Below are 27307 nucleotides of genomic sequence, written 5' to 3'. Positions count from 1 at the left end.
TCTACTCTTAGCTTTGTGTGATGTCAGCAAGGACTGTCCTTAACCCTTTACTGGCCAAGCATCATTTAGGCCGCCTGGACATATTTGGTAATTTTGGCTGTAAAAGGGCCAAAAATCATATTATAAGTGAATTCTTTTGCCCCTTTTTTCAGAATAACCTCAGCTTTCAATATCTGGGAGTCATTTTACATTATTGTATTGTTGTGACAATGGAACAACAGTTAAAAGTGGAAAAAAATAAAAATCAGACTCTGTTTTTTCAGATTTATAACTAAGTGGAAACTGATATTCAACAGGAACAAAATGTAAAATAACATCAACTTTAAATATGAACTATACTAAATATGTACAATAAAGTTTTGGGGCCTTCTCCACGCCCATCAGTTTGCTCTGTGAGTTATTAATTCTTACATGTGATTGGACCCGTCGCAGTTCGTGCTTCCTAATGATGCACCGTAAAGTTTTGTAAAGCTCGTTTTCTCGTCTTTTAGTCACCATTTGAAATGTCTCTCTTGCCCAAATGGTCGAGGAGTTATGATAGTGCGAAGCGCACCTAAGTGGAATTGGCTTTTCTTTTTCCAGAGCAGTAGCTTGCAAACCCACTACCTTTGTGCTACCGTAATGCACCAAATATCCCTGTAAAGCGCAGCTTCTCTTCTTTCAGTAACTGGGTGAATTTTTTCTCTTGCTCAAATGGTCGATGAGTTACAGTAGTTCGAAGCGCACATGGTCAAACGTAGGCGGGGTCGTTTAAACAATCAGAAGAAGAAGGGGGGGGGGAAAAAAACGCAAAACTAAAACTGCAGGGCTAAGGCCCAAGGCCCAGTACAAGATTTAAAAAAAAATTGAGCCATGACTGACATAAAAAAAAAAAAGAAAAGAAAATTTTTAGATGTGAATCACACAAAGCCGCTGTAGTAGAGCCCATGCAGCTCATTGGGCTCTGCAAAGAGCTAATTTCAGCCAGAGCACAAGTAAGTCGCTTCCATGGTCAAGGATTAGATGAATGGAGAATATTTTGAATGGTTCACAGTTCACTAATGGATTAGAATAATTAAAATGTGGAGCTGGAAATGATAAGCTTCAGGTTATTATGCAGAGAATCTTTGACCTGTAATCTCTCTGTGGTATGTCATGTTACCCCCATCACTATGACACATCAATTTTTCCTCCAGGTCCCTCTGTAGAGCTTGCGAGATCTCTGCTTTCAAAACAGACTGATGCTAGCTCTTTTGTGTGACTGATTACCAATCAGCAGTGGCACATCTTTGGCTGAAAGGCAGGGAGAATCCTCCAGAGACAGATGTGAGAACGAACCGAACCCTGAGCCGTTTTTAATCTTTTCAGTGGTGTGCGGCTGCCACTGCTGATGAACCGCTGAACTGTCAAAGATACTGTCAAAGAAGAAATGAATTGGATGATGCATCTTTTAACAGGAGCTGGAAAACACACATTCTGTTTGATAAATAAAGAATGCTACAGTGATCATACAGCAGCTTTACACTGAGGAGCTTCAGAACAAGACAGCCCCCATCCTGGGAAGGGTTTCAAATGTATGTTATCAGCAAAAAGATACCGTGACAAATATTTAATTTCATTTAACATTGATTAAGGCTTCTCAGTTAAAACAGACTAGAATCAAGTGCTCGTTTCTTAGCTTGCAATGACAAAAATATTGAATTTAATTTACTTTAAATCCAGGTTATGTTGCTCATAAGCCTAAATTCATCCATATTATTCTACTAAACTTTGTCTGCTATTCTCTTCTGCTACTCGTCTCATCATTGCTCGGGGTACCAGTTTTCTCCTCATCGATTACAGCTTTCAACTGCTGAATATTACACTCCAGGATTAGAGGCTTGCAGCTGGGAAGATTTATGAGCAACAAGCACTGACGATTGATTTTGTTCAATTCTATCTGTTTTTCTGGTAACTACAAAAAGAGCACCATGCAAGTAGAGGGACAGATGCATCAATATTTATAGATGAAAGCCAACCCCCACCCACCTACCCACCAAAAGCAAAAACTGTCACCCATTTATTTTGAAGTTGAAAGCCAAATAAGCAAACAGATTTTGCTCTGTAGGTTTTTGACTGTAATGAGTTTCTCAAGGAGTCTGTGTCTTATTTCAGTGATTTATATTTTGGAGTAAATGAGCCTTGAAAACTAAACTGCTTTCCAATGACCAAGTTTCTTCTCTTCTGCTGAAGAAGAAGAAGGAGAGTTGTCAAGGTGCTGGCATTGCTAAAAGTTTGTTGATCGATGACCTGTGTTTATTATGACACTCCCAGATATAGGGCTGTTCGATATAACGCTATATATCGATGACGATATAAAAACGTCTATGTTTCATTTTACGCTATCCTTTGTTTCGTGGTGTCGCAAAATAAACTGTTTACGGCAATATTTGTTCATCGTTTTGATGGTCACTGTAGTGGCTATATTCAAGTTCTCTCTTTCTCTTACATTTAATATAACCACACTACAGACAGACAAGGGCTTGTTTTTATGCGTTGTCGTTAGCAACAACGACGGTAAAACCATCGCGTGTCCGCTTGTTCCACATAAACCTTTCACAATAAAGCTCAAGATCCTGTTGAGACTTTTCAAAATAAACTGAATCACGTGAAAGATGCAGAGTGTTTATGGATGAGAAGCAAAAAAGAGCCGTCAGGTGCTAAAAAATAAACCTTAGACTCAAACGTTAGAACAGGCTTTTCCCCGCAGCACGCCGTGTAATAAATACAAAGAAAACGGCGGCCGTTACAACTTATGTCTAAAAATGTATAGTTTCATGCATCAGTTAAAACACTGGACTCCAGGTACGCGACGCGCAGCTGGAAACACTTCACGCAAGTCAAGCTGCCCGAGATTCACAGAATTTACAGAAAATGTTACATTTTTGTGATTTATATCGTTATCGGACGAGAGATGTCTTAATATCGGGATATGAGATTTTGGTCATATCGCACAGCCCTACCCAGATAGTTCACTCACAAACTCATGCTGGAGGACACCATACAAACTTTTTTTTTTTTTTAAACATCATTTGCTTCTTACTTACACTTGAGAGTTCTGTGCCAACAGAAGTAAACAGTAAGACAGATAAAATAAACCTGTTCACAAATCCATATCCATTATTACAGAATCAAACAGCTACAATTTAATCAAGGCTCATTTGAGCAAGAAAATTAAAAGGGGCCAAGTATGCTTTTTCTAATTTTCTGTCATGTGAAACCCTTACCAGTTTCTCATAAATTATGAGAGCAAGTAGAAACCAGGAGCTGCTGATCAAAAACGCAAGATTGACTGATCATCAGCAAATGTGACCAACTCCATAAGCAGACCTGTTGGAAGTTTGTTCGATTGGAGCATTCAGGTCTGTGTTAACACAATTCAAAATTAGAAAAAGACTTAAAAAATGTCTTTGTGTGTGATTTTTGGAACAAGGTCCTTTGGGCAGACAAGGCAAAAGTCGAGATGTCTGGCCTTAGTGCACAGCACCACAGTCGGAGGAAACCAAACACAGCATATCAGCATAGGCACATCATAGCAACACTCAAGTGCTATGCTGGAGGCATGATGATTTGGGATTGTTTTACAGCCACAGCACTTGGGCACCTTGAGTCATTGAGTCAACTATGAACTCCTCTGCATAAGACTGAATCTAATGTGAGGCCATCTGTCCCACAGCTAAAGCTTGGTAGAAACTGGGTCATGCAGCAAGACAATGTTCCCAAACAGATTAGCAAATCTGTAACAGAATGTCTGAAAAAGAAAAAAAAGGTGTTGCAATAGCCCAGTGAAAGTCCAGACCTGAACCTGACTGAAATGCTGTGGCAGGACCTTAAGAGAGATGTGCATAAATGATTACACGCCAAACTCAATGAACTAAACCAACATTAGGCCAAAGAACGATGCGGATAAAGTCATACAGAAAATTACTGTTCAGTCCTGTGAGAAATGTTTTACATGACTGTACACACTTTTGGATTATTTCAAGTTGAACAAAAAGTTCAGGCTTCAGATTGGACTCTGACAGTTTTCTCTTATCTTTCCAGTGCCATCTCTTTGGTCATCTCAGACACACATCTCTGGATGCAAGCACATTAGTTCAAACCCACTTCTGTTCAAACCTTTTGTTTGCATGAGCCAGACTATCATAAGAAAGGAAGAGGTGCCAGTACAGCTCATTTCTGGTTGGAGACCAACTCGGGGGCACAAACATACATGTACAGTGGAACCTCGACTTACGAATACCCCGTTTCACGAAAAATTCAAGTTACAAAAGGCACTGAACGTCAATATTTCTGCCCGTGTTACGGCAAAATGCCCGAGTAACGAAATCCGCTGGCTCTGATTGGCTGAGCCTACAATGCCCAGAATGCCTTCTGAATCATGTGACAACCCCTTGGCTTCCGTACTTGCCCTTCGCTCTTCCACTTGAATGACGTATTGTTGTTCTAGTTAGCAATTAGCCTATAGCCTATCGTTCAGCATCGCCTCACTCAAAACGCGCAATGGGTGCTTCGACTTACGAAAATTTTTGACTTACGAAAAACCTTTGGGAACGAATTAATTTCGTAAGTCAGGGTTCCACTGTATATTATATTATATTAAATTATATTATATGTATATAGATTACATTATATATGTTGTATCAGGCTATGCAATACCCAAGTGTGTTAATATAATTGTTGGTTTTAATTTCTTCAGAGCAACTGCTGCTCAAATAAAAACTGAAAAGGTGTTCAGCTCAGACAGATAAAAAAATAAAAATAAATCAACTGCAGCCTCAAGACAAAATGACAAACTATGATGATTTAATGCATATGTATGTGATGGCAGTGTCTCTTTAACCCACACGCTTCTAGTCAAACAGTCCCTGGCACACAAAGAGAAAGAGGGTGAGACAGGGAGTGACCCACTCTACCGTGAAAAAGTGGAGAACACATTTGGATTGCAGTGCTGGCCACCAGCTGCCAGTTATTGAGTTTAGCAGGGGGTGAAGAATCCAATGGGATTTACACATCTAGACAGAAATCAAGAGGGCGCCAGAGGTTTTTCTCCAAACCCAATAAATCACCTGGCTCGGATAGCCACGGAGCGTGACAGGATTTTGTTTTGGTGCGTGCATGTGTGTGTGAGGGAGAGAAAAGGAAGTGGGATTTAAACTTGACTGATACAAACACCCTTTATGTTCAAGTGGAATGCAATGCTGTCTCTCAAGCACTAAGGCTACAGAGAGGAAGATGGAAATCAACAGCTCTGCACAACACATATTTGATAGTGGGTGTTTGTTTTGGTTCAACACTCTGCACTGCCAGTCAGAGATGGACCTATAGGTGGAAAGCAATAGGTTCTAATATACAAATAAAAGGGAAAGCAGCTACATAAGATGACAGCAGAATGCTCGTGAGCATCATGCTTGTGTTTGGCAGTGGATTACTGCTACTTCTTCGTTACCCTTCAACTCCCACACTGGCGATATGAACAATAAATGCTCATGCAAAGCTTTATGCAACAAAAATGTGAGTCTATGAGTGTTTAAACTAAGAACAGAAATACCATAGAGAAGGGATCCAGTACCGATGCAGCTCTTGTGCTAATCAATAACCGACAATATATGAAACTGTTGCCCAGTAGTGGGATCGGAAGGTCACCACCCAAGAGAGTACCCATCATTAAACCCAGTCTAGACTGAATGCAGGCTGCCTCCCCAAATCAAGCACGCTATCTGTACTGAGACAAAAAATACAGGCATATTTGAATGCTCCTCTGCCTAACAAAAGCAAAGGTGCCCCTAAAGGTTATCTTAAATTGCAGACAATCAATCACGGTGGTAAACAAAATTTACAGGGTGAGGTTTGGCAAGCAATGCACTGTTTGTATATAGAATGTTTTAAATAATGTAAATATATCTTTATGTGATAGACAAAGCTTCACTACATTATTAAACAGACATACTGTGGATTCCCAGCCAAGGCTTTCATTACTTAAATCCTAAAGTTGCTTTTGCCTTTAGGCAAGATGTTGTTCTACTCTTTATTCACCAGTTACCCATAGCCAGCACAGGCTGAATTACCTGGAAAGTTTGTTGTGAGGAGAGGTGTGTAAAGGCTCAAAATTCTTCTGGCAAGACACGACTGGTTTTTGGAAAGGAACAGCTATTCTGGGGGTGTTCAAAAGGTTTTGAAATGTGGGCATACCAGAATTCAACAATATGGACTCAAACTACAATTTGTGGAATCTATTCTGATCTTGGGCACAGTGGCAGCAGTTTAAGCAGACGTACTCAGACCTCCCAGTCAAAAGACACTGACTAACTGCACTTCTCATTCCATCACTATGGGTTAGCCCATGAACCCTTATGATCTTTTGGTCTCTTCATCATAATAGACCACTACTGAATCCATATCATTGTAATTATGGAAACAAAAAACAACAGCAAAAGGCCTGATATCTTAAACGTTTAATGTACCCCCCATTAGGAAACCCCAAGAACAAATGTGCCTTTTCCAAGTCCCAAAAACATGCTGAGTAGTTGGAGAAACTCCCATGACCTCAGTTTAATAGCTCACAATTCTATGACACAAAATGTAAAGCTCTTTATATTTCAATTCATGCTGGACAACACAATCAACCAAGCAGGCTAATCTGTTCTTAGATTGGAGTGCCCTGCATGTACCAACGCTGAAGGTCAATGGTTTCCCCACAGTTCAGCCACAGTATTTGATCCACAGCCGTTTGGTCTTCAAGAAAAGACCAAATGACGAAGTATAAATAGCAAACACCAACCCTAACTCCTAGAGTAGATATCCAAAATCAGTTGTTCAAAATACAGCATTATCAGCTTACACTGGGTATTGGTGCAGGTCATCCTCCTCTATCTGAAAGAGTCCATTATAGCTAATGTCCTCCTCGTAACAGTTAACGCAATGCTTTTGTTAAACTCCCTGAATAAAAGCTGTAACTCTAAACTTCAGTCAAACCTCATTGTGTGAGGCAAAATTACATCCATCCCAAAAACGTATTTACCTAATTGTAAATCAGAAAATCAGAGCAAGCTTAATTGGTCTCATTTAAGCGAATAGTTCGTGACACTTTTGCTGACAAAACCCATTCTTTTTCAACAGTTTTCCTTCTTTTCAGGACAGTGGAGGTGAAAGCTTGTTTATCTTCAGCATCTTCTCAAATCCCAGAGTTATTAGCCTCATGCTTTAAATGTCAAAGCCATCAACAGTGAATTCCACTTTTTCCTTCCCCTGAAACTCTGAAGCCTACCTACAGTCCTTCTGAGTTGCTCTTTTCCCCACCAAACCACATGCCCTCAATATGACCTTACAGACAGCAGCGATGAGCCCCTTAATCATGAAGTACCTAAAAAAAAACCAACAAACTCCTTCAAATCCAACCTGCCCTTAGACCCTTCTTGTTCATCTTCAGAATTCTGCTACTTTTTTTGGATAACTGATACTCCCCGAGTTCATGCCCTGCTAGTGAACCCAAACACTACAGTTTCTATCTTCAGTCTCTCTTATTTCTCCCCTGTTATCCACTCCTCCTGATGGCTGCTCATATTTATTTTCAAAGCGTTGTTACCTGGTCGCTAAAAGCTTTTAAGAACAACCCACCAACCCTAGGCTACATTTTAGGCACAGCAGTCATTGAAGAGGTAGTGTAGTGATCACTACTCTACCTCTTCAATGACTGCTGACTTTTTGTATTTATTACCACCTGTAATAGAGCTTCTTTTTGACTAACACTTATTTTCTCTGTATTATTGTGCGGTCTTTAACTTATAATATAAAGTGTGTCGATGTCGTTTTGATTTGGAGCTACATAAATAAAACTGAACTGAACTCTGGCATTGATGTAAACTTTTACACTGATATGTATTAAATCAGATCACGTCATGTTGTCAGGAGCACTACACTAACTTTGACTGCTTATGTGTGTGCCAAAAGAGCACTTTAAAGCAGCTATAACTGTAAGTGAAAACATTAGGGCGATACAAAAACATTAGGGCGATCACATCTATCTATGATGTGATTAACCTTGAAAGAATTACCCATCTATGGACCCTTACAGTTTTCCTCAATTTCTTTTCTCTTAGTAGCATTTGCAGCTACAACAGGAAGCTGATTTTTAGGGGGGAAAAACTCCTAAAAAAAAAACCAACCAGACAGTCGCTTTCCCAGCACAATGCAGCATACAGACAGAGTTAGCAGCAAGCTGGCGAACCTAGTTGAAGCATTTAGCAGCTAAAGAGCCAGATATTTCCCTCAGGAGTTAGTGGAGTCAATGGAGACAGGTTTGCCAGGTGGCCAGAAACACTTCAAAGAAATGATAATGTTGCTCCATAACACAAGGATGAGAATACTGCTACCAATGCAGCAATAAACAAAATAAATAAACAATCAAAAATGCAGATCTCAAGTTCATTGAGTCATAATATCATGCTGAGGATGAATAGCTTAAAATAGGGCTTAAACAAATAGAAAATATCAAATATGTCAAGGATCAAGCCACGGGACTTAACAATCATCAAACCATCCTTCAGCAGTCAGATTTTTTGTGCACAGGACTTGAGCTGAATTACATGAAATAAGTGAATAATTAGACTGTCCCTGTAGGGGCCTTATGTTCTAGCTGAAAGCAAGTCTATTCCCACCACCACATGTCTTGCTATTCAATTCAAAGGTGGTATTCAAGTTTTCTTTGAGGAGTTAACAGATTAAAGCAGACGATGTGACCTCGGAGACTGTGGTGGGAGGGTGATGATTTAGCTGTTGCCAAAGCAGCAAAGAAACCGTTTTAGACCTCAGTTTGAGTTAATCTAACCATCTGCGTTATGTTTTCAGTAAAATTGTACCAGTTGTGAAATTCTGGACAACCACTGGTGTTTAAAACAACACTGAAAAACAAAAACACATTTCCAGTTTATTTTGTGTTTCTGCATTTTGCGACTATCATTTCCTCTCCCACTGAGCGATTACAAATATAAAATCTTGACACGACACCATCACACAGTTGCTGCAGATTTCTGTACATGCATGATCCAAATCTGCTGTTTCGCCGCATCCCAAATGTGCTCTATTGGAGTGAGATAAGGTCACTGCGGAGGTCGTTTGAGTACGGTGAAATCATTGTCTGGTTCAAAATACTGTTTGAGATGCGCTGAATTTTGGGATATGGTGTAAGCTGTGATCATAAAGGGACAGACATAGTCAGCATGGTTGTGGTGTTTAAACTATGCTTAATGGGTACTAAGGGCTCAGAGTGCCAAGAATATATCCCACCTGAACTGTTCATACAAGGAAGGAAGGACGGATAGATGGAAGGATGAATGGATGGAAGGATGGATAGAAGGATGGTTGGATGGATCCATGCTTTCATGATGCCAAAACTGTGTCCCTGGTGTACTCTTCCACTTCTAGCCCATTTGCTTTAAGGTTTATCTTCTCCATACCTTAGCTGTGTCGAGTTGACTACCTAACACTTCAAAGAAGCCTGGCCCTTCTCCTCTGGCATCAAAAAGGCGTTTTCACCCAGAGAACTCTTGCTCACTGGATATTTTCTCTTTTCCAGACCAGTCTCAGTAAACCCTAGACATATTCGTGAGGGGAAATCCCAGTAGGTCAGTGGTTTCTAAAATACTTTTTCACCCATCTGGCACTAATAACCATGACATGTTCAAAGTCACTTATATCGCCTTTGTTTCCCATTTTGACGTCTGGTTTGATCTTCAGCAGGTCGCCTTGATCATGCGTACATTCCTAAACCCAATGAATTGCTCCCATGTTAATGGCTAATTAGTTATTTGCATGAACGACAATTTGAATAGGTGTACCTACTGAAATATCCAATCCATGTATGTTTCTATGTTAGGATAGTGATTGGCTCTTCAGTGGTAGGAGTGGGAAAGCTACCATCTTTAGTTTCACAAAACTGCCCCATAGATTCAGGATTGAAAGTGCTCTAATTTGTCAATCCAAACTATGAAGCAGGCTTCTGAATTGATTTATAATGACACAATATTGTGTTGCCTGTTCATTTGAATAATTTATTGAAGTTATAAGACTTACCATTTAGTTGGGGGGGGTTGCACTCAAGGAGTTGTACCTGATGAAGTAGCCACTGAATGCATGCTCTGAGTGGTAAGTTGACCCTCTTAAGGGCATCAACAGCTATTTATCTTGGCTATTTTGTAAAGATAAGGCTACAATACAGTTTGACCCTGAAGCAGACAGAGTAGGAAACATTCTTTGTTGTCAAGGTTGAGTTTTAGTTTACAAAGCGCAAATATGCTCCAAGCTTATTATGTGATATGAGAAACAGTTAATCAAAGGAAAATACACCTGAAGTGTGTGTTCTGTTTTGTGAACATGTTAACGTGCAGAGCTGCAACTGAACAATGCAGCAGTGTATCTGCATCATGTTATAATTAAACTGAAAGCTGAGCATTAAGGCAGGTGACCCTGAGCTATTACACTACGTGACTGTAGTTCTGATTTGGTGTTATATAAATAAATTTGAACTGCCCTATGATAGTACTGCTTAAGTATCAATCTAAAATAATGAAAGCTGAAATTTAATTGTAGAAGCAAATAGACATGAGGAGGTTTAGAAGTTAGATAATATTAATGGACAAACACAGGTAAGTTTAATAGACAGTCATAAGAAATCCAAGAAATCTTTAAAAATAAATAAATAGGTAACAGGTGACTCAGGAGGTAAAGTGGGTTGTCAGCTAATCAAAAGGTTGGTTCGATCCCTGTGTATGTCGAATTATCCTTGGGCAAGACTAAACCCTCTGAAGTCGTTTTTTTCTACTCCAGTTGTGTTTTATTTAACCCTTTCCCCTCATATTTTCTATGCTTTTGCAGTGTTTGTCGATTTGCTACTGCAAGTTTGGCCTCTTGTTATGGTCTCATCATTCAATACTGCCTATTGGATGAACAAATTCAATTAACCACCTGGGAATAGAGCTGAAATAACGATCTGAAAACTTAAAAAAAAAAAAAAAAAAAAAAAAAAAAAAAAAAGTATGGCTAGCAGTTAAGAGTTGGTCTAAATAACAGATAAGCAAAAGAAAATGTTAGCTAAATTTAATACACAATAGTTAAAACCAATAAAGCAAAAAACAAATAATTAGCTTTAGCTCTGATGAGCAGCTGTTACTGTTAGGTAACAATGTAAAATTAACAAATTAAATTGTTAGAAATATACTGAAAGAACACCTGAAATGTCTAGTTAAAGTTCTGTATGTAAAAAAAAAAAGCCAATTAATAGCTAAAAGCACAGTTAGCAGGTGTATTTTTTTTTTATTTAATATTTTTGGCCAAAAGAGTAGGTAAACAAATTAAACTATTGGCTGAATTAAATAGTTAATTAAAATTATTCCTAAAAGGAAAAATAGTCAACATCAAATGTAAAATTGGCTGAATTGAACACATTGGAACATGAAGTTTTGATGAAGCATTAGATAAAAAAAATGTTAGGAACCACTGATCTGTTTTAATAAAAGACAAACACACTGTAAACACTACCACCTTTAAAAAACACCAGATTTTACTATGTACTAAAAAGCACTATCCAATGGATAGTGGACTTTGTCACTTTTGGACAGTGAGGCTCTCAGCAATGACTTAGTTTTCTCCTGTTAAGATACTGGGGACAAAGAGGCAGGTCCTTTTTTCATACTACATTTATAGAGAGCGCTGCTGCCATTACAGCTTCAGACACCCTTGTAGACAGAGTTTCAATGCATTTTTCACGTCTATGGTAACAAATGATATTTCTCAAGCGCATTGACGAGGTGTGCTTGTGCATCTCAGAGTCAATTATCCACAGATGTACGAGGGGTATTTGAGGTTTCTCTGGCATGAAGCTATGCATTTGTAACAAAGTTACATGAGTTTTCTGAAAGGTTTTATTACTTCCATTAAAAAACATTTAAACCTAAAGTTACCACTGACATATCCTTCTGTATTTCACAGGACGGGGCTTTCATCATCTGCTATTATGATTATTGTTTGTTTTTAAGGACCTGAGTTCACGATGCAGGAGGCATAAAATCAACATTTTTTGCTGATAACCCAAAAGACACCCAGTCCAAAATCTTTGAATTCATGAAGGTATGATCAACAATAATCCAAACATTCAAAAAGTACTATGAAACAGAAACAAGAGGACTGTTGGACCAGAGATATACAGCATACTAGTACAACATAACTCTGAACAATGCAATGACAGGACTATTTATATACACAGACACAAATTTGAACACATGAGGAGGTTAAATCCCACACAACGAACAGCAGGTGAACACAAGCAAGAAATCACTGAAATTGGAAAGTAAAACTAAAATGGAACAAACCTACAAAGTGAAACAGGAAATAAAGGAGACCAATCCTAACCCCAAACACGAAGAACTGCACTATTCTCTAAAAAGACAAACTAAACAGAAATCAGGTCACAAGAGAATAACAAGAAGATAATAACAGAAATCCAAATTCAAATATAAGAACTGAAAAGTTGAGCAGGATCCCAAAAAACAAACAAGAAAAAAAAGAAAAAAAGAAAAATAATTTGCTATAAATTTAAAATAAAAAATGAGCCATAATAATCTTTCATAGTCTTAATCTTTATTCTACTAGAATAAAGACAAGACAAGAATCCTAGTTTCCAAGTTATATGGCTTTCTGTCCATTTTAACAAATAAATCATTAAGTTGACCTTGAACACTTTGGTCAATGCAAGCCAAATTTTAACAGATTGTTAACATGACCTCACTCTACACCCCCGTAAAGTTTAATCATTAAAAACAAAACTTTTCGAGCCATCTTATTTACTGACACAGTGATGACATACAGGCACACAATTGCTACCAGAAATATGACGTCCTTGCTGGAAGTAATGATGAAAATAAATAAACCAGAATAAAAGCAGAACCTTACATTGAAAATACACTAGAATAAAAATTCAAAGAACAGACTGAAGCATAATACAAAAGGACATGAGGAACCCAAAAGAACAAACAAAAAAAACACAAGCTACATGAAGCCAAATATAAATACTAAGCTAACAGAAATAAATGATTAGATTTCAACCACAACAACACGGCTCAAAAAAATACATCACAAAGCCCGTCCCAGGCATCGAGACAGGCATTTTGATGGGACAACATACACAGACTATTATGATATGCATGTAAGCCTAGAAAAATCAATCTGGGAACTCATGGATTATAGTTTAATGATTTCAGAGACAGCAGCCAATATTTCAGGGCTTCTAGTAGAGCCAAGACAACCAGATAATGAATAACAGATAGCTGATTAAAGACTGCCTGCACACTGTTTACAACTGCTGACAAATTTCAAGAAGCTGCGATTTCCTCAAATGTTTTGTGATCATTACTCAGATTACAAAAGATCATCTTGGTATCAAAAATCTTCCCTACAGATTCTGACTGTTTATATGCAGGATTGTGTTTATAATGACTGACGATAAGTGAAAAAATAGCTTTCCTTCTTTTTGTGTAGCAAATTAAGCACTCAAGACAGATTTGAACTGACACGTAAACTGTGATTAACAGCCTTCTACACTTAAAGCATTTTGAATTCACTGTATTAGCATCAAAAAGCCAGATTTGATTGGAATGAAAGCTCTTTTTTGGAACAATGACTGCACCACAAAGAAACCCTGTTTTAATGCTGCTTTTATAATGCAGCATGTGTATGATGGCAAATTGTCTTGCTCAAAACCAACGGGAATTGCAGCAATCTTTTACAAATGCGCTTCTGCCAAGGGGAAAAAATGCATTAAGAACAAGGAAGTGTACACGGGAACAGTTGCCTAAATGACTGATTGTGGCAGGGTCACAGCTGAGAGGAGAGATTTCAACAATATGTGAAGCAAAAAAAAAAATACAGCAGAAAAATCATCTCTGACTGCAGAAAGAGCTTTTAAAAAAGGTGCTATGCATTCAGCACAGGGAACAACAGGAGATCGTCGATTCAGCACACAATGCCAGAGTTACTGAATGATTCACTAGGGCCATAGGTCATTCCCACTTAGAACTGCTTTATGATTGTGTGCTAAGTGGTGTTTTCAGACTGCGGAACAGACTGACACAAACCCCCCGTACATTTTTACGCTCTGTGCCAAAGAATTAACAAAATCTCATGAAGCATTTAATCCAAGTTAAACTAATACCATGAAAAATGTTTGTTTTTAACTCGGAGCTACAGACGACCTTCACCTGATCACGCAGAGTGATTTAACACAGGTGAGCTGCAGTCAGTGAGATGCTGTTGCTTGTTATCTATCGTGATTAACACTCGAGCGGGTCGAGTTGAGGGTACAGACTGTGAGCAACAGAGGTGGGAGAGGGCTGTGCATCAGCAGATGGCCAGAGACTAACGAGAGGCTGCGCGGACAACCGTCAGCCATGAGATGCTTTAACAAGTCACTCCTGGCGTTTCAAAGTCCTCTGCCACTGACAGCTGATGGATATAGCTGCTGTTCTCTCACCCAGCAGGTTCGTCAGAGTCCCAAGATAATATGCAATTATCTCTCAGTTTCAGTCCATGTAGCCATCATAATAAGGGCAAAGATCATAGTCTTACAGGCTGAGGCTACGCTAAAAGAAAGAATCCCCAAAAACCTTTGCATGGGGTTCTTAGGCTTAAGGTTTTGGATCAACATTGGGGTTGAAAATGAAAAATAACTACAATCACAATCAAGTTGAAACCTCCAAGGCTGAAAAGTTATTGAGCTCTTCACATTCAACTTAACTCTTCCTTTAGTGCATTTATTAACCTTTTTAGGCCATTTCGTTTTGTGAAATTACCTTCATTGGATTAAATGAGGTTTTTCTCATTTGCTTGCTGTAACATGGTTATTTCACAGCGTTTCACATCCTGTGAAATTACACCAACTGAGAAATGTTGCAAACTGCAGGTCCTCAAAGAGCTATTATAGGTCATGGGACAAAAGGCAAGTACAGCCCGGACAGGTCGCCGGTCTGTTGCAGGACTAGATATGTACTGACAGTCTTTCCCTCTCACATTCTCGCCTCTCCCCAATTTAGTCCTGCCAGTCAACCTAACCATGTCTTTCGATTGTGCCGGAGTACCTGGATATGATCGCTATGTCTCAAAAACAAACAACCAAAAAAACTTTAAATTTTCAAAATGAGTCCATAAAAACCTACTACCATCTTCGGCATACAGTCTTCTGTATCAGACGGTGTATAACATGTCAGAAATAACTGCAGTCACGCAGTAACATCGCTACGCTGCTTTGCTTTGTTTTGCAAATACACATGAGAGAAACAATAAATTCTCACATAAGAAGGAAGAAAGGAATTTTATCTCAATTCCATATCCATCCATTTGTTGCTTTAGCACCAATCCCCACTGATTCAAAAACATTTATTTTGTTGCTCTGTACCTGGTCAGTGGATATTTTTTTCCAATTGTAGCTTGGGGGTCCTGCTGGCGGATAGCACGCATAGCAGTGGGCGCTGTGAACATTGAAGAGACTCCATGTTCAGACAAGACACGGAAGAAGGCCCCGGAGTCTGGAGTCCCTACAGGTTTTCCCTGGAATCACACAGTGCAGCAACAACTTGTTACTTTACAGCTTAATTAAGGCGTGTGTATCATCGGAATTTGAATAATGATAAGTAAACACCAGAGATTACACAGATTATTGTTATTGCCTAAAACCATTCCAGGAATATTTGTGCAAACTCCAAAACATGAATATTTATACAACAGCTGTTTAAAATAACAAGGCACACAGGAAGATTGACTATCCAGGCACATGGGCATGAAAACACAGTTGCACTACAGAAGTACTGTCTGTCTAGAATAAAAGATAAAGACACAAGAAGCCTGCAGGCAAAGGTCTCCAGCAGCAATTTCCACTCTTTTTTATTTTCTCCCTGGTATTCAACTAAGTGAGCTCAACAGTGAGAAGACAACTGCGGAAGAATAAGAATGGATAAAAGGAGCAGTGAGTCCTGGCTGTCATTTTCACTCCAAATAAAGGGTTTGAAGATAGATGGGCTGCTAGAAACAAGAACCATGTGGAGCAACCACCGTGACCGAAGTCAAACACTGATTTAAGGAACGGCCAATTAATTCATCGTCCAATAGCGCTGCTGCATCAAACTGGTGAGGGAATATCAGAGTGCAAATGTAATTGGTGGCCCTATACATAAGAACTACACTGAAAGACGCACGTCCTTCTTGATCCTTTGCTGAAGTATAAAAAGAAACAACTTCAGATTTCAAGCCAAAGAAAAGTGCAGAATCTCAGGAATTGATTTTAGGGACAATCTGGGCCTGGAAAAAAGCGCAGTCATCAATGCACTCTATGTAAACAGAACTCCATGTGATGCTTGCTTGTGACATTCACATGATGCATGCAGGGAGTCCAAAGAAGCCCATAATGAAGCACTAATACAACAGATCCTCTGTTTTAGGAGCTAAGCAAGAACACATGAAATAAGATAAAAAGAAATGCACAGATCATATGATCATGTGATATTACACTGATCATAAAGCCAACACTAATTACAAATTGCTATATGTTAATAAAAACCCTCTGTGTGAGCCATTTCGTCAAGGTTATAATTATATTATTAAAGTTCCTATTTTTCCATGACCAGTCCCTCCCACTGCAACCTTATCTCCCAGTTTCTCTATAATGAAAAGATGTTTTGCAAAAATTTAAGACCAAGAAGACAAGGATGGCTTATCTGCTTTGCAGTTTCTTGCGATCTAGTGGTGTTATTGAGCTTGGTTTTGGTAATGTAGCTCAAGTACAGCAAAAATATTAACCACAATCAATATGGTTAGCACATTTTGTTGTTATTGAACTTGAAAACATCTCCTTTTACAGGAGATTTCCTTGAACCAAAAGAATACATGAAAAAAAAAATAAAGGTAGTGGACAGTGGGTCACACAGGAGTTGGGCCCGGACTAAGGAGTGTGTTTTTGACCGCATAGCGTGTCGTGCAAAGGCAACTGTTAGTTCATGCTGGCCTGTCTAAACTGCAGAAAACCTGTGGGTGCAGAAGAGGCTGAAGATGGAGAGCCAAAGCCAGAGCTTTTTGTCATATTTCGCCAAAAGCAGACCGGGTGAGATCTGGAGACAAATAAAGTCACAGACAACCATTAATGATTCTTAGACAGAAACTATGCGACGTGCATTTCCTCCAGAAAGATCTTGTTGGCTCAAGGCTCTTGTTTAGTTCTCTTGTCTCAAACCGAAATAAACTGACTGAGTTTGAGGTTTTAGGAAAGTGCAAACACAGCCTGCTATAAAGTACAGGAGTGTGCATTGGAAAAAATAAAAAAATAAATGCAAAAGAGTAAATCCTTTTATCCCCAATATCTTGTTTTTCTATAGATGCCGGAAGGCAAAATTCTAAGATGTGATAACTTGCCCAGCCCTTTCATTGGCTGCTTCAATTAATGATGGCATAAACACGAGCATTGACAACCTGCTCTCCCACAACTTCAACACAGGAAATTTAAAGACTCAAGTCCAACAAATGCATCCTGCAAACTAAAAACTCTTTAATACCCGGGTTGGAAGGTGTAGACTATGTGCTGGTGTTCAACTGACTGGTACCAATAACCAAACAATAAAAGGAGCAAAAGTCTGGCACAGTCAGAGCTGCAGCTTCTCTGCAGCAGCTAGAGTCAAATATGGACACAGGTTCACACAGTTCACCACATCTTGAACTTCTTCAGTTTCACTCCACATAAACTGTAGTCTTTAACCAACAGTGGCTGGCTTCAGTTTGTCGAGCCAACAAAGGTGTAACTTATTTAGCTCTGAACATTGTTCATTTAAGGTTTTATTGCACATATTCTGGCACTTCCTGTTGTAATCTAACACCGCAGTAGTTAGTTTGAGATATTAAACTCGGAGGTACGTACCTCATAGAGAACAGTGCCGTTACCGTGTAGCAAAGGACCATAGCAGATATAAGAATGGCCAACCACCCAGCCTAGGTCTGAAGCTGCCCACCAAACCTGCCAAAAAGGGATCAATGTACCGAGTTGTCACAACAAAAATGCATGAAAAATTAAGTAAAAACTCATTTTACTTAAAGGCATAATAAATGTAAACAGAACAGCCAGTTGTATAGTGAAAATGAAATACCGCAAGTTGAGTGTAGGATTATTGTCTATTGTATGTTTAAATGGTAGTCAGAGGTCTTTTCAAGCAGAGAGCAGTCTGTCTCTGTATGCTCTTTGTTCTTAAGCATGGCACCACCTCAGAAGCGGATGCTTTATTGTCTTACTTCTCCGGGACTGAGTCCATAAATATTTGACATGGTCCATTTCAGCATCACAGCATAGCCTGCAGTGTCTCGCACAACACCCTGGGAGGGGGGAGATAAGAAAAACATTAAGACCGGTGGCAGGTACTGCACTAAGCAAAGAAGCATGGGTTTAATATCAATTTTAAACCAGCCACTTGGCGCTGCCTTTCCAAAGGGGATGGCAGCTTGTTTCTAGATGACTGCGTCTCAAACCGGCACCCACCTTTTATTAGTTAATAGCGCTGTCTAAACATTCCTGAGCAAAATAGTGTGTCCTAACATCCTCAGCTATTGAGTGTGCCTTCTCAAAGTTATGGTCTCCCTACAGCAATAACTGAGAAATTCATGGGAAATTGCACAGGAAAAAAAAAAAAAAAAAAAACTGGCAAAAACCGCACTATTAAGCCCAGGAACTAGCCAGCAGGAGGATATTTTATATCATCTGTTGGTCAAAGACAAAGCGATGCTATTTGAAAAGAGCCAGGGCTTTTTTTCCCCTCCATTTGAAATTGCCTGCAGGTAATTCCTCCTGCAAGAGGTTCAGCTCACACTCTGGAAAACTTCTGTCTTATTTATGTCATGTTGGGGGTGTTTAGATTGTGCCTGGACTGTTTTGCAGGCTCAAAGATCAGATGAGTCACACAGCTGCTGCATACAGAATGAGCAGCGTCTAGTCAAACACAGCTAAAAGTAAACCCTGTAACTCATCTGCATGTGAGTGTATGGTTATAGCTGCCAGTACCTTTGGCGTCCCAGTGGTCCCAGATGTATAGAGTACATACAACGGATGGTTGGAGGGCAAAGAGGCACAGTCATGTGGCCTAGCAGTGGCCATCTCTTCATCCCAGTCCAGGCTCAACTCGCGACTCATCGATACCCTTTCCTGAAATATAAAGAAAAATAGAGATGACATACAGTCTTCACCAGATCTAACGTACCTGGCAGCACACCCAGGTATAAATCACATGGATCTGAATGCACTCTGAAAAAGGGGAACTGTGTTAAAAATGGCTGTAATCCCTCAACGTTTAATCCAACTCTTGAATTCAAGCTGATTAACTGCACTTCAAATCATGTCACGACTGTTCGACTTAAAATCCACAGTAGCATTCTAAAGAGGCGAAAACACAAAAACTGTGCCGTCATCCAAGTATTTATGGATCTAACTGCATGCTGCATGCAGCCAAACATATTTTGCCATTTATTTTGATTCTTTCACATCTGCGAAGATAACGCGATTCATTTGCTCGGCGACAGCCTCCTCCTGCTCACTGTGGAAGTTCAGCCGCTGCTAATGACTCGTTTTACGATCGCCGCAGGATGAGACAGTCACTCGCGAAGCAGCCGATCATATCTCCCAGTTATTTATTTGTCACAAAGTGTCACATAGATGAGCTCTCGGAGTGTGAACTATGAGGATCAATTCAACTGACTCCGATGGTTTTGACCATCTTGCTTTATTTGCTTGCCTATGAAGTGAGTCAGTCTCACATGCTGAGTAAATATATATTCCTTTATTTATATTATGTTCCAACTCCCATCTGTCATCGCAATCTGGCAAGCAGCAATCATTTCAGGTCATAGATTATTGCCCCTTACATCTGCTGCCGCTGACATTTCTTCTCATTTCAAACACAGACGTCTCTTTGATACTGCCATTAACATTTAATCACTTTTGGAGGGATAAAGAAATCCTCAAATCTTTTTTTTCCCTCCCCTCCCTTGGCTTCCATAAAAGAGTGTCAAGATGAAGACATCATCAATATCACTCAGACTCTTGAGGCAAAGGCACATCTCCCACAGACATTTTAGCTCTCCTATGCGCATTACTTTTTACTCACTTCACTGAAAGCACAGACAGAGCACCATCTTGGCTGATTTAACAACGCTTACGGAACAGCTACCTCCAGCTTACCGAATGCAATAATTTGCAAAGCAGCTGCAACCATCTAAAGTAGTGGTTCACAGATTTTTATGGCACTGAGCTGCCCGTGAATTTCTTGTATACACATTCCCTGTGTCCGACATGTATATAATCTCCCAAAAATCCAAACGGGCGCTCTTAATTCACCGGATCCTTTCCTGACAGATAAGACCAGACAGGCGCAACAAGATAAAATAAACTGTGCAATGTTCATTTTATTTCACCACAGGGCTAGAGAGCAGTAGCTCAAACAGAGGCACGGATGGTAGCAATTCAGTTCGAGTAAAGAAACGACAATACTCCGCAATCTCCGTTAGAGGAAATGTTAAGTTCACCAAACATAACATTCAGCAGTGTTTAATTGACGTCTGTATAAAAGTGAAGCAGAACCAAACATCTGCTCGCCGTCACCGAGCAGCAGCTGAAAATGGCTCCAGGCTGAAGCCAGCACGGAAATACCTTTGAGTTCGAACCTGGCAACAGCCGAGAAGTGCAGGCTCCACAAAAATCCCTGCCTCCGACCGACACCTTCGATGATTTCAATGAGTCATTAAGTGTGCTGCTGCTTACTGTGGAAAAGGAAAATAACATTTTTGCTATGGTTTTTACCATGTTTGGCCTGTTGTAGATGAGGACTTTCGTGGGCCTGTGAGAGCTCCTCTCCAGGGCCTTCTTCACCAGAGGGATGTACTCCACTCTTCTGCCTGGCTCGATGCCAAATGAGGCTGTAACCAACAGCTTGGGCTGAAAAACAGATCATTTGGGAATTTAGGTTCAAGTGTAACAAGCTTATAGCTCACTCAGGTATGAATCAGTCATTTTTCTGCCTTTCTACCAAACGAGCCATTACAGGTTTAATCTCCTAGTACCTGGCGTCCACATATGTGGACATCACATTTTGGGTTATTTAGACCAAAATACTCAATTTTGCTCTACAAGGGCCTGATGTCCACTTACGAGGACATTATACTGCTACTGTTCTATCAAAATTTTTAACGAATATCCTCATATGTGGCTCTTATTTTTCATAAAAACAAAGGTTTTAAAAAAATAAAAATAAAAAAAAAATCTGGTAATTCTTTGTATTTACGTTCATCGGGCCCCAATATGCCCAAATATCAAAGAGAAATTAAAAATGCATGCCGTGGAAGAGTTCGGGTCTTAGGAGGTTAAGTCTGCTCTGGTGTCCTGTCAAATGTAGTTCACAAACTCAGGGTTCTGCACAAGATCTCAGTGTTCCTACCAATTCTTGGATTTGGAATGTACATGACCAAAACGGTAAAGGACACTTCTCCTATTTGGCAAACACATTTTGGTTCCAGTATTGGTTATATTCTCTTGAAAGCTTCTCTATGTTTCGTTAGGTTATGCAAAATTAATATTTCACAACAAATTTGTTCTGCAAAGCAACAGAATACACGGGGCGATCGTGGCTCAAGAGTTGGGAGTTCGCCTTGTAATCGGAAGGTTGCCGGTTCGAGCCCCGGCTTGGACAGTCTCAGTTGTTGTGTCCTTGGGGAAGACACTTCACCCGTTGCCTACTGGTGGTGGTCAGAGGGCCCGGTGGCACCAGTGTCCTGCAGCCTCGCCTCTGTCAGTGCGCCCCAGGGTGGCTGTGGCTACAGTGTAGCTTGCCATCACCAGTGTGTGAATGGGTGGATGACTGGATATGTAAAGCGCTTTGGGGTCCTTAGGGACTAGTAAAGCGCTATATAAATACAGGCCATTTTTTTACCATTTACATGCTTTATGCTAAACTGCATAAGCATTTATTTCTGTGTTAAAATGTCGTAGTTTACTCTTAATTGTCCCCTAAGAAAGAAAGCAAAGAAAGAAAGCAATGCTCACTGCAGTTCATTCACATTTGTAGTATAAAGACGTCTCTTCCACATTAATTTTTCTATTCTCATATTATTATTATTATTATAAAATCTCACTGGAGACGCCAGGGAAATCATTACCAGTGGTTCTGAAAGGAAAGGCGAGATCTTTGCACTGTAAATGAAAAAAGACACCTTTCTTCTGGCTCTAGTATTTAAGATGTCTTTAAGTATTTTAGCTAATGGCACATAAAAGTCAGAATTGTCCAATTACTGGTATTTGCAGTGATCCGCATCTGCTTACTTCATGTAAATACAGAAAATGAACAAAGACTTAGCCCAACTTCAGCCCGTCCCTGGTTTTTAATGAGTACGGATATAATACAGTTCATGCAGCCCTGTTGCTGAGGCTCAGAAAAAAGATCAATTTTAAGCACAAGGTGAAAAAGCAGCGCTTAACCTTAGCGTGATTGATGCGGACAGACAGCTCTTTAGAGGCGAAGCCGCCAAAAATGAGGCTGTGTGGGGCACCGATCCGTGCACAGGCCAACATGGTGAACATGGCCTGTGGCACCATGGGCATGTAGATGACAACAAGGTCTCCTTTCTGTACCCCATTCTTCACCAAGACTCCTGCTAACCTGGACACCTGGATTGCAGAGACACATGGAGACAAAGCACAGATTTTTTTCTAAGTTTCCAATCTTTTTTTCTTAAATTCCTGCATGAATTATTTTTAAATGTCTGCTCACAACAACCGTAACCAATATGCTAGCACAAAGCAGAGCTGATAACAAGGGTGGAATAGTCTTATGCATGCTGCATATGTTGTTGGATAATTAATGTAGAAAGAAATGCTTAATTTATCCATGGTCCAATTACTAATTAGCTTCAGTTGGAAACAATCTAGAAAGAAAGTCAGTATCTCTTAAATTTCATTAAATGTCATTAAGCCCTTGGGCCAAAAAGACCCTCAAAAAGACCCCCAAATAGTTTTTTTCATTTAAAAAAAGAAAGAAAAAAAGATTGAGTTGTTTTAACAGAATAATTGGTCCAAATGTCAATCGACTCAGTCATTTTCCCTTCTTTCTTCTCTTTTGTTTGCTATCTATATGCTAATTATGGTTCAAACCAGCCGTCATGCTACAAAACTCTTGGCCAACTCTTTGATATTTAATGTCCAGAGAGCATTACAGTTTCTACTTTAACATGCTCATAATCCCATAATTTGTTTCATGCTGCAAAATAATGTCATATCATACTGCCATCTATGTCCATGTGCTGTTCAATTCTGCAAGCTCGGTTTTTATTAAAACTATTTACCTGGTCCTGAAGTTCCCTGAAAGTGATGATCTGTTTAGTTCCGGTCACCGGGCTGTCGTATATGATCGCAGGCTGCTCTGCACGGCCGCCTTCTACGTGTCGATCGACGGCATTGTAGCACATGTTTAGCTTTCCGCCGACAAACCTGACAGAGACATACACCTTCAAACAACAAGTAACGGACACATGAACAGAGACGCATGTCAATACTATAGTTAGCAAACATATTTCAGGTGACCAGTCATGTGCCAGCATCTTTACCAGCATATAATGTGGGTTTTTGCCTGGTTTAGAGCTCATTTTTAAAAAAATAAAAAACCAGCCTGAGCCAAACATATGCAGCTGCTTTTGACAGTTGCACACAGTGAACCAATGTTCTTGATAAGGCAATCGTTTGAGCTCATTCTGGCACTGCGCATATGGATAAAGAGCAGCAGGCAGGTTGAGCAGATGGTGTCTGGGATCTGCTGTTTTGGAAGCCACATAGACATACAGACACGGTGGCCGTGTCCTTCATTTTCACTGCAGCACATTCAGACAGCTCTCTTTTCCTATGATACATGGTATAGCTGACAACTCCACCCACAAAACAAAAGAAAAAAGAAAGGAATTTCAGTTTATACTATTCTCAGTGCAGGCTGCTGTGCCACATGCTGTTTTGTTTTACAGCTACATTTTCTTTTTTCTTTTTCCTGTAAGCATCCTATATTTTACTTTCACATCTTTAACTGTGGATGCAGGTATAATTACCCTTTTTTAATTTATTTATCTTTTGCACATCGTAGGAAACTAACCACATTAATCACCTCACATCCTTTGATAGTTTTAATGGTTTCCAATTTTTTGTTTGTTTAATAAATGCCCTGAACATGTCAGGCCAAACCATAACATCTGTTCTGAAAATATTACTTTTAAATATTTAACAGAAAAAATATTGCTTTTAAAATCTGGGAATTTGACACTTTGTCATATCTAATTGTTGCTAGTTGGCTGCTTGGCCAAAACTAGTGGTGCTCTGAGACAATTTTTTTTTTCTACTAACCCTTTAAGGTGGCAGCAACCTGATGAAACGACTTGTGTTTTATTTCTTTGATAAAAAAAATATATATATTTATCCTACTTTTTGGAGCTTCGGGGGGAGGATAGTACTCAACTTTTGGAGTACTAGTGCAGTCTGGTACTCCATTACAATATCCTCTCCATGCCCCCAACATGCACACATATACAATCATCATCACCTACGTACACACAGTATTGTTTACCCAAACATATATCATACTTCTGACTCTTGACTGACCCTTGATTTCCTAATTATTCCTCAAGCCTCATCTTGGGGACCATCCTTCCTCACTGACATGCCCATTAAGTTAACTGTTCTCACTCTCACAGGGAACCGCCTTAAATGTTCAATCATATTCGTTCCCTCTGTAAAAAGGAAAGAATTGCATTTCAGTAACTCTCAAAAATGGTCCAAGGAAGACACAGTGGTGACCCAGTGACAGCATCATGAGTGGGCAAGGCTCAATGATGCACATGGGAGAAGAACGCTGTAGAATCAAATTGCCAAAAAAAATGTAATGCTAGTTCCCTTCTATGTTGTATTCTGTCACCATAGAAAAGTATCAGAATACACAGTGGATTGCCGTTTTTTTTTTTTAATATATGGCTGCATAAAACCAGTCAGTGTCCCCATGCTTACCCCCCAACCACTGCCGAAACCAAGAAGAAGGGGGACATGAGCATCAGAACTGGACAGCTGGACAACAGACTCTGATGAGTCACAATTTCTTTTACATCATATGGATGGCTGGGTGCTGTGCATTCTTTACCTGGTGAACAGCTGGCAGCAGAATGCACTATGAAAAGAATGCAAACCTACTGAGAGTCCATGCCTCCACATTTCTGTTTCGAAAGGGGGCTCCATAAAAAAAAAAAAAAAAAAAAGGAGGCAGGTGGTCATAATTTAATACCAGACAGATATACATCCCACCAATTAATGCTTTCAAAGTGTTACCATATAGGGGTTCTCCTGGGAACTTCCCTGCTCTAAATACCTGATTCAAATAATCATCTGGGTAGTGAACTTTGCAGCTGTCTGTTAACAGCACCCAGGATAGTGCAATAAGCAAAAATGTGGTTTGTTTTCTGGGGTCAACGCGATTCCATAGACTTTCCATCAACAGCAGAGCCGTTTGAAGTCCACACAGTTCCTGAGCGTCACCCATTGGCTCTCAGCAAAACTACCAATCACAGAAGAAATAGGCGTTCCTCCAGGGATCGCTAACAACTTAATAACCAATCTGACGTTTCCCCTTCCTAAACCAACCACTCACAACAGGACAACCCTCCAGGTTATCCAGTTGTTAATCGTACAGTCACGCGCATAAAAGAGTAAAATGAGGAAGCTATGTGTGCTGGATGAAGAGAAAATAAACCACAATATCGTGGTTTCTATGTGAGTTGTCCAAAAGTTATTCATTACTAAGCAAATAACACCTTCAGGGTAATGAGATTATTGAGGGCGTGTGTCCTCTCTATGGGATATTATCATACATGAGAGAACGCGTTGAGTTCACTCATGAAAGAGGTGGCGGTCACGCACAGGTTGTTTACCACGTTTCATTCCAACTCGCCCACACAACATTTAACACCAGCTGTTCTGCAGTTCACGTGTAGTTCACACTGAAACCTACCAGTTTGGGAACACCGGATCCTCAACGTGCAGAGTTTTACTCCACGGCTCAAACCAGTTTATGTCGCGCCCCACTTCAGCCCAAAACTTTTCAGGGTTGTCCCTGGCCGCCGCGAAGACTCGGCTGTACGCAGCATCAGACGCATGCTTTCTGCAGCACTGCGTGGGGAAGTGCGACTTAAAACTCCCAGATGCTTCACCTGCATTTCGCTTTGCTGCTGCACAGAGAGTCCAAGCAAACCTCCCGAGTGTCTTCTTCCGCAGGACAGGAGCGCAGTTATTCAGGCGCTGGACTGAGTGTTTTACCCTGAGAAGCATTGTTGCTGGGGGCGTTTTTTGAACTTCCACGCTGCTTTCCCGCGTCCCTCTTGTTTTTGTGTGCAGCTTTGGAGCCCGCTTCTAGAGTTCAATGCTAAGCGACGTCATCCGGGCCCGCTTAAAGGCAGAGGACTTCTGCAGAAATTCTTAACAAGTGCCTCAGGGAAGGCTGTGAACTATGAACTGGATGTAGTTGATGCTGCAGGAGGATTTTAAAACACAGTCAGCGTGATTACACAACACATAAGCTCCACCGCAGCTTTCTTAAACCAACTATTTTGGGTGGAAAATAATCCCAAGACATTTTTCTAACTTTAAGCAAGAATTCTGCCGTGCAGTGCAAAGAAGAGAGGAACATTGTTGATAGCAACTGTACCTCCTGTCCACCGGATTTACTTATTTATTTATTTTTGTTTACTTCCAGCATCATTAAATTTTAATTGTCCTCGAGGTAATATCAATACTCCCCCTTGAGTGGAAAAATGCAAATAGCCCCACATCTGCTAAAACTGATCATGGCGTGCATTCATTTGTTTGCTTGTGGGTATTAATGGGAATAATTACTCGTGTAGAGTCATTTAAAAGCCTTAAGAATATTTGCATCTTTCATTAAGCCGATTTTCCAATACAATCACAGCACATGAGCAGCGGCAGCAGCTCTTTGTCCTCTCAGATTGTGCCGCCTCATGCACTTCTTTCCCTATCACTGGTAAATACCCATAATACAGCTGACCCCTTGAAGAAGTGTGCCCCTCGTTAAATAACTCATCCATCTGATATTTCAGATCACCTGTTTATGTTTATATGTGCTGAGCAGTTGAACTGTCCAGTATAGGTGGTGCAATGATAGTTTCGTTATTGGTATCAGAACGATAT

At 40.0% G+C, this 27307-nt stretch overlaps 1 protein-coding gene across 1 annotated transcript in view; it reads right to left on the bottom strand.

Annotated features, from left to right (window-relative positions):
* acss3 (acyl-CoA synthetase short chain family member 3) overlaps positions 1–27163 on the bottom strand; it is a 48784-nt gene extending 21621 nt beyond the window's left edge. The window contains exons 1-8 of the mRNA XM_026146552.1: positions 26115–27163; positions 23422–23566; positions 22559–22747; positions 20888–21022; positions 19097–19237; positions 18334–18414; positions 17966–18061; positions 15461–15612 (exon numbers count right to left, since the gene is read on the bottom strand). Of these exons, the coding sequence (XP_026002337.1) occupies positions 15461–15612; positions 17966–18061; positions 18334–18414; positions 19097–19237; positions 20888–21022; positions 22559–22747; positions 23422–23566; positions 26115–26431 (1256 nt within the window). The 5' untranslated portion in view covers positions 26432–27163. The remainder of the gene's footprint in view (positions 1–15460; positions 15613–17965; positions 18062–18333; positions 18415–19096; positions 19238–20887; positions 21023–22558; positions 22748–23421; positions 23567–26114) is intronic.
* Positions 27164–27307: the final 144 nt, after the last annotated feature.

Source organism: Astatotilapia calliptera, chromosome 17 (genome assembly GCF_900246225.1).
Source record: "Astatotilapia calliptera chromosome 17, fAstCal1.2, whole genome shotgun sequence".
NCBI classification, from domain to species: Eukaryota; Metazoa; Chordata; class Actinopteri; order Cichliformes; family Cichlidae; genus Astatotilapia; species Astatotilapia calliptera.
The sequence above is the reverse complement of the archived record's forward strand: the minus strand, read 5'-3'. Positions and strand labels throughout refer to the sequence as shown.